The sequence below is a fragment of the Falco rusticolus genome, chromosome 4 (genome assembly GCF_015220075.1).
Source record: "Falco rusticolus isolate bFalRus1 chromosome 4, bFalRus1.pri, whole genome shotgun sequence".
Taxonomy (NCBI): domain Eukaryota; kingdom Metazoa; phylum Chordata; class Aves; order Falconiformes; family Falconidae; genus Falco; species Falco rusticolus.
In genome coordinates, this window is record NC_051190.1 from 72,374,102 (window position 1) to 72,382,510 (window position 8,409).

The window sequence follows — 8,409 nt, forward strand, 5'->3', positions numbered from 1 at the left end:
TCGAAGATATTATGCAACATTCATACATTAAACAGGAATCACCTTTCAAAACATACAGTCTTTACCAAGTGTAAGAACATCTGTACCCTGCCTCCCTCTCTTCATCCATCCACCTGAACGCAGCGCACGCGGTCCGAGTCGTTAAAATTTCGGCGACGCCCGCACAACCGCCCGCTGCAGGCTGATCCAGCAGCTGGAACCTGCAGCGTGCTCCACACCTTCAGCTCCCCCAAAATTCCTGCTCAGCCAGCCAGCGGGAATCGCCGCAGCCCACGCACACCGGCTGCCCGCAGCCCGTGCAGCCGGGGGGGGGGGGGCTTCAAGCAGTGCGCGGTGAGCATCAGGTACAGGCACAACAGGTCACCGGAGCGGGGACAAGCGGCCGTGGCCTGCCAGGGCGCGTGATGCGTGCACGGGAGAGCGCCCCGAGGGCGCCGCGCCCCCGCCCCCACCCCGGGCCGCGGGGTCCCTCCCGCCGCAGGAGGTCCCGCCGCGCGCGGTAACTCAGCGGCATCTGGCGGGGGCGGGGGGCGCCGGGCGCCTCGGGGGAGCCGCAAACTTTTCCGGCGTTGGGGACCCGAAGTTGAAGGACGGGGCGTGCCGGCAGCCCCGCCGCCCCCTCCCGCCGCCCGCCGCCCCCTCCCGCCGCCCGCCGCCCCGGGGCGAAGCCCGCCGCGCCCGGCCCGGCCCCGCCGCCCGCGCCGTACCTGCGCCGCCGCCGCCGCGGGCAGGGGATTGTCCAGCAGCTCCATCTGCACCTCCTGCGCCGGGCTGGGAGGCGATTTGGACATGTCGCTCTGGACCATTGGCGAGCAGCGCGGGCGGCTGGGCGCCGAGCCCCTCGGCGGGGCAGAGCCGAGCCGGGGCGGGGCGGGGCGGGGGGCGCCCCTCAGCGCCCGGCCATGCCGGGGGGGGCACGGGCGGTGGCGCGGCCCTGGCTGCTGCCGGCGGGGAGAGCGCGGCGCGGCGCCGGGGGACGGGGCACCGCCGCCGCCGGGCGCGGGGGGAGGGCAGGGGGCGGCGCGTGGCGAAGAGGGAAAGTGACAACGAGCATCTCCCTCCCGGCGGCGGCCGGGCGGCGCCTCCCTCCCCGCCTCCCTCCCGCACCCGCCGGGCGCCGCGGGGCGGGGGCGGCGGGCGGCGCAGGGGCGGGCGAGAAAGTTGGGGCTGGGGGCGCGGGGGGGCGGCACGCTCTGCTTTCCCCGCCGGGCCGCGGGAGGGTGGGCCGGCCGGTGGGCGTGCGCCGGGCCGGGTCAGCTCCGGCGCGGCCGTGGCCGAGGGCGGGAGGGGCCCGCTCCCGCTGCCGCACCGGGGCAGTTCCCGCACCGGGGCAGTTCCCGCACCGGGGCAGTTCCCGGCGGCTCGGGGGCGGGGCGGGGGGGCGCCCGCCGGGCGCGGCCGGGAGAGCGGTGGGGGCAGGGGGACCCTCCCGCGGCCCTGCCCGTGCGGCATCGCATGTCTCGGCTCGTACCGGGGCCCGAGGCAAGGTCGCTTCAGGGAACAAACCTGCGCTTTCCAGGGGTAACGTGCCGTAGGCCCGTCCCGTTGGTACGGTTTCTGCATGTACTCCTCGGAGAGTCCCGTGTGCGTACCGGCAAGGGATGAGTAGCGCCTGTCTGGCAGGCGAGGTGAAGCCCACTGGTTTTATACGCTCCTTAGCAGCACTGCGGTGTTACCAGGTGTCCCGCAGGCGGCTGCTTGAAAGACCTGTTCAAAACCTGGCCCAGGAAAATCACCCTCCAGCCCTGCAATGATCTGTCGTTCATTGCTTGGAAGCAAAATCCAACTTTATGGCTGTCCTGGCGGAGACTGAGCCTTCCGACCGCGTAACAGCACCACGGCCTGTGGCGGGGACGATGGCGCAGGAAGGCCTGCAGCCCCTCGCCATGGCCCGCGGGTCGCAGCCATGTCCCCACACAGCACCAGAGGGGAGGCTTAGGGTTTCGGTAGCACTCTGTGATTGATGGTGAAACCTCTTACCGGTTGGTGGTGAGCAGTGAAAAATCGGTCTGCAAACTCTGGGTGGCCTAATGGTATAGACTTAAAATGGCAGCCGGTGCTAGGAGTACTGTAATAGTCACATACAGGCACAGAAGCCAGCGAACCGAAACCAGCACAAAGCCCGTTCCGTTTCAAGTACTTTCAAGCTTTCTCCCAGTTGTGTGGCCAATTCACCACATTTTTCATAACAGCCGATAAATTTCCTCTAATTAGCTTACGCCTATGGATTTTCTCAAGTGTATAGTGAAAATATCCTGCAGGAACGACCCATTTTTTGTGAAGGCACTGGCTTTCTCTGCAAGTGGAAGTGCTCCTATGTTTGAAGATGCTTGAGAACTTTCACTTCTCCAAAAAGTTTCTCATTTCATTTTGAAAAGTTGTCATGGTATTCTGCAAAAATAATTTCTAGAATTTTGTCAAAGTTGTCTGTGGCAAAACAGAACCCTAATTTTAAGTGAAGAGAATCTCTCTTACGTTCTTACATTTCATTCAAGTAGTTCAACAGAGATGCTGAATAATCTTGAAACTATAAAGTTGCTAGAGCCTGGACTGCTTCCAGATACTCTCTTAGCAGCTGTAACCAAAAAGATACTTTCTCTTTACACTTTTGGTGGGAAGAATGCATACTTCACCTGCTAATATAGGTCTTGAAGTAGTTGTTTCTTTGTCATTTCCAAATTAGATTGTTTTAATGGAATTACTTTTTGTGACCATCACAATAATTAAGGAAGGATCATATCTAAGTAAAAATTTACTAAAGAATCTAAACACAGTATTCCTGTTAATGATTGCTAAGTGGGGGCAGGTGTTACTGAAAGATGTTGGCTTTGACTTCTAACACCTTTATAGCTTTGGAACCATTTACCTTTCTGTTTCAAATCATTCTCTACAAAAGGCACTTGATCTACCCTGATTCAGTACATTTACTTGGTAAATTTTCAGGCATCCATCTGAGATCACCTATTGTCTGTCATGGGGAGCAAGGAGTGGAAGTTATTTAATTGTGTAACAATGGTCCTTCATATTGCCCTCTGGATTTTTCAGTTTATCACTTTTTTTTTTTTTTTCTCCCCCCTGAAGTATACCATTCTGCTTTGAGAGTAGTAAAGATCATTTGGAAGCATTACAGATTCTAAGACCATAAATTGTGTATCTTGTGTTGAAAGGGTGTTTCTACTCCCTCATAAATTAGAGCTTGAATATATCCAATGAAGTTCATGTTTGCTGAGTCTTATATCTTTTATGATTACTTTGTCTTTTTTCCTTTATAAAAAAATGTAAAGATTTTGCTTGTTTATATACACACATAGAAGGGTCGTAAGCAAGCAGGGACTCAGGAAAGAAGATTTTAAAGCACAAATAAACAAAAGGGACTTTAAAAAAGTAGTCAAATTTTAGCTGTTGTGTTGTACGGTTTTCTTTAAAAAGAACCCACATACCCCAGTAGTCACCTCCAAATTCTAGTAAGTTTATTTCATTTTTCTTGCTGAGAAAAAAATATTCTAACTGTATTTCAGTAGCAAGTATCATTCATTGCCTTGATGTAATGAGTGGCTAGAAGATTAGCCTAGCAAAATAAGTATCTTAACCTGTTTTCACTCCTTTTGTTTAGCCATTGAACAGAGTTCTCTAACCTTGAAATGTGCAGTGAAAATCCTTCAGCTTAACACATACACATGCAGTCATCCCTCTGCATGCTGTTTTTGGCCACATCTGCTCCAGGATAAGGGTCAATGTGTAAAAAAAATATGCAGAGATTCCAAATTGCTCGTTCTTTCTCAAGGGGAAAACAACCTGCTATGCCTAACCACTTCTCGGCAGAAAACCACTCTGCTGCATTTTTTTGTACGGTTTTATCTGCAATGGAGAGGTGTTGTGCATGCTTATTTGATTTTTTTCTAAACATGTACATGTTAGAAGACCAGACAAAAAGATAAGTTGTTTTGTTTGGTTGGTTTTTTTTTCAAAAAAAATAACCCTGAAACCCTAGGCTGGCAAAGAAGATAACCTGATTTGGGTATCAAAAAAATAGCTTTTTTTGTTGTGTGAGAGATCAGATGTTCTTTTAGAGCAAGGAGCACTGTATTAGTTTGCATATTTAATTGTTCTTTACCACCTAGATAAGGATGTGGTGTCAGTACAGTGTCCTAACCTTCGCACACATGTACAGTGAGTACAGGGTTGATTTAGCCTATAACCACTACCTGAATGTGCAAAAATAAGCCTAGGATAGTTGGCTGATATTTGTGCAAATGCAGCTAAAAGCTAGTAACTTAGGCGCAAGGGAGATCATTAAAAACTTGAATAAATATAGGCCGGTGAGTTTACAATGACTTTTATGAAACTACTAAAATCCTTCTAATTGAGCATATGTTTAAAGCCCTGATACAGCAAATTTCTCTATGAATATCAGTTAAAAAATAAGTGTGACCCATGTATTACTCTGTGCCACCTCCTGCATAAAATGCATCGTAGCCAGAAATTCAATATTGTGAAAACAAGAATTCACTCGATTACCTGGATTTAATATCTCAGAAGAGACACGGTTCATCTTCTTCTCCAGTGATAAACTGGAAGCTGGCTGTCACAAATGCAAACAAGAGATTCCTCTTATTTTTGTACTTTTATCTTTCACACGACAAGTCTGAACAAAACCGCTCCAGACAAGCTCACTTATGAATCTATTATCAGTCTGTATCAGAGCACAACAGCGCCTGGCTGGATTTAATGAACAGATCCGTTCTTCCAGCTCCTGCTTATTATGCTTTGTTCTTTAGGATATAGGTGCCACGCAGCAAAGCCTTGATTGATATTGTTGTATTTTAGGGGGACAGGATAGGAAGGAGCAGGGTTTCTACATGATGGAAGATATAAGCAAGACAGAAACACTGGCAAAAACATTCCTAATGCACAGGAAGGCTCGCAATACTTGCAAAAGCCACAACACCTACTAAGCACATATTTTCAGCCCTTTGCAAAATGTGACCAAAAAAGGCACGCTCCCGCTCGCAAGCTGTTCACTTTGTGAGAGGCAGTTTTGTTGTCTATGGGTTGTATACAAAGTTTATGTTTGATAAAGCACTTCTGCCGAAGTTGCTGGTTTTAGCTGATACTTTCTTTCCTTTTTCTTTGCCCTCCTGTCATAACTGAGACCACATATCTCCTTTTGTATCCCCAGACCTTACCAACTATGGTGTTCCTATTTATAGCGTTATTGCTCTCATTATTAAATACTTGAATCACAAGAGCACAAAAAGGCTTTATAGCACTTACAGCCACAAATATGCCCAGCTCATGTGAGTTACTGACATGAGAGACAGCTTTTAATAGACCATGCGGCCTGTGTCCAAGGCAGCATCCGAGCAATTCTCAGCTTCTTGAGGTTGGCCTTTCCTCTACCCTTCATTAAGCCCTGTGCTCAGCTTGGGCTTCTCTGCTTTAGGGAAGACATAGATTTTTTTCCACCCAACAATTACTTATTTGTGGCACCAAAGCAAAACTTCATTCACAATAAATGGTGTAAGGAAAGACAATGACAACCCCTAATCTGTATGAGGATTGCAAAACCATCAGTGTGGTTGACAGTTAACTCATCATTACCAAGCTTATTGGCAGAGTTAATACGCCTAAGAGTTTACAGATTCTTTGCCAATTTATACATGCACAGATCTGAGGCGCAGATCGCTGATGGCACAGCTCCATGTTACCATCGAGTTGATTTTAACAGCGAGCATTTGCCAGAAGTCGTTTCCCTCCCTCCTCGCCTTGGCTGGGCTAACCTGATGCTCCATTGCTCACTACTTGTGCTTCTCCAAGCACGAGGGACTCCATTCAAGAATTAAAAGTAAAATGTAGCAGAACATTAATTACCTTTCCATAGGGTTAATTCTTTGCTGCTTTATCTCCATGGGCCATCTTACCACAAAGTTCATGAAGTGCAACTGCCAGGGTGAAAGGGGAAGGGGGAGACGGCAGGAATCCGCAGCTTCAGAGCAGGGTTGCAGGAATTCCTTCCTGGCAGCACACCAGCCCTTCAAGCAGCTTAGCTATAAACATCAAACTGCAACCAGGGTCAGTTTTGAAAACATTACTGCAGAATAACATCAGTTTGGCTTAAAGTAATTTTTGGTAAGTCCTTTGAGTTTGTGCAGCAAAAGGAGGGTGAGGAAAGACAAGTCTTCAAGCTTTTGTCTGTTCCTCCCTTTTCTCCCTTACTGCTAAGCCTCTTTTATTCAGCTGCCCCCCAGTCTTCACAAAAATTAAAGCTCTCATTTTATAAGCAAACAGATTGCAATAAAGCTTTAGCAGCCTTCAGGTTTCATAAGAAAAATGATTCTGAAAAATAAAACATTAGCAGTCACATTAATAATGTGATGTAAGTCCCGTATTAGCCAGTTGTTTAATTGCCATCAAAGGCATCTTACCTATTTCCAGAGTAAAATTTTGAAACATTTGTCCACCTGAAACAGTGCATAAGGCCTCGCCATCTTCCTTTCTGATTCTGTGCTGCCCTACATTTTATTAAAATAACTGTCCTTGAAGTGTCCTTCGAAAACCTAAGAACTGAGCTTGTGCTGAAGACAGTTTTTCATACTAATGTCGCAATGGCATCCCATACAACTTCTGTAGAAAAAAATGCCAGAAGCCGAGTAGCAACATTTTGTTCCTAGTCATGTGCAAAGAAGAAAAGTGTGGCACACATCAGTCATATTTTCTTTATATTTTGTAGCTAAATATTTACTTTAATATTATTTTGAAACCATGTATTTTAAAATGCAATCTCAAGTACTTTATATGACATTTTCTCAAATCTGGATGGCTTCTTTATATCATTAGATGCTAAGAAAACAAATTTCCCTTCAATTTTGCCCTTGCCTATTTTGTAGAAAAAATAGCTTGAAATAGACTTTTCTAAAATATATAGTGTATATATATATAAATATAAAATTTCTAAAAAAAAATACTTTTGCATGATGGGATTACACTGACAAAATTAATACTAAAGGATCAACTTTTAAAATGACGTATCTGTTAAAAGCCAACAGCTAATGTATTGATATCCAAGCCTGTGACACTCAGGACATTAAAACTCAAACAATGCTGTTCCACCCCTGCTGGGTAGCGCAGGAGCTACTGCTCCTGCTAAAAGCCGTGGTGAAACATGTCCACATTCGCTCTTGGATTAGTTTCCTGAATGGATATTTCTGAAAAAGGCAGCAAACAAAATAATGACGAAGCATTGTTCCTTCAAGGAGGGAATGTCAGGCCATCAATGATCTCACAAAGCATCCCATGAAAAAATGAACCTTTAACTTTACTTAGAACAATGCCTTAACAGGAAATGTGAGCAGGACTTGCTCTTCCTGACGGCCTTTATGAAATTCTGTGGTTGCTGAAGGCACACGTTCGTGACAGACTGAATCAACTTCAGTGTGCCATCTGAAGACCGCCCAGGTGAATTCAATAGGCAGAGGCAGCTCCATGGCAACAAATACTGAAGAAACAGCCTGTTAGCCACAGCCTTAATTCTAAAAGATTATGTGGAGCACATTCTAGCAAAACTGTAAGAAAAATACATTTCAGACAGTGATAATGAGCAAAGCATTAAAAAATTTCCTCCTCAAGAATTAAAGCAGATCATGGTCTTTGGTAATTAGTCTTTTTTCTGTAAGTTAAATATTTTTTCCTGAGAATAAAACAAATTCAGGATGAGATTTTACAGCTTTGTTTGGGCAATATTCAAATAAAATTCACTCAATTGTTTTGTTTCCTTTCTTTTCTTTTTTTTTTTTAATATAGTCAGTGTGCATCTTTTTATTCATTCACAGCTCACGAAGTCCTGAACCAGAAGTTACTATAAAACCAAGAATATTGAAGCTATTTATTCCTAGACTAGTGCCTGTGGCCTGTTCCTGTATAAGGAGTCAATGAAGACAGAAAAAATATTTTTGAGTGTCATATTAACCAATGCCAATATTAAAAAATAATCTGAAAAATAAGACACGTGAATTTTTTTAAGCTGATACTCGGATTATCCACCACAAAAATACGTCTTCTAAATCCGTTGTTGCAGGTTTCACAGTAACATACATTAATCAATGTTTCCCCATGACTGACTCACTGTAGAGCTGACAATAGCAGAGGAACACCATCATCATCAGTCTCTTTATTTTTTTCTAACAACGTAGTTTTAGTGAGATGGACATATTTCAGACTCCCAAATAAAATTTTAAAGCATGGCTTGCTTAAGTGCTGCTTGACATTGATATTACGCTAAATTAACTTAATTTTAGAATTACATAGAGATACAGATGAAGGTTGCAGAAGTCATCTGGTATTTTCCAAATTAACCTTTAATGTGTTGGCTTCCGGGTTGGGCCATCTCTCAGAAGGATCACCTGTTCATTT

General features: G+C 45.9%; 1 protein-coding gene across 10 annotated transcripts in view; it reads right to left on the bottom strand.

The window, feature by feature from the left end:
• CACNB2 (calcium voltage-gated channel auxiliary subunit beta 2) overlaps window positions 1-868 on the bottom strand; it is a 261,929-nt gene extending 261,061 nt beyond the window's left edge. For 3 of the 10 annotated variants that reach the window (XR_005103594.1, XM_037382951.1, XM_037382950.1), the window contains exon 1: window positions 708-868. Coding sequence is in view for 9 of the 10 variants with exons in the window: in XM_037382951.1 (XP_037238848.1) it covers window positions 708-806 (99 nt within the window). In the remaining variant the exon portion in view is untranslated. The remainder of the gene's footprint in view (window positions 1-707) is intronic. The other 7 variants (XM_037382941.1, XM_037382939.1, XM_037382937.1 and 4 more) reach the window with 4 other exon arrangements.
• Between the last annotated feature and the right edge of the window lie 7,541 nt (window positions 869-8,409).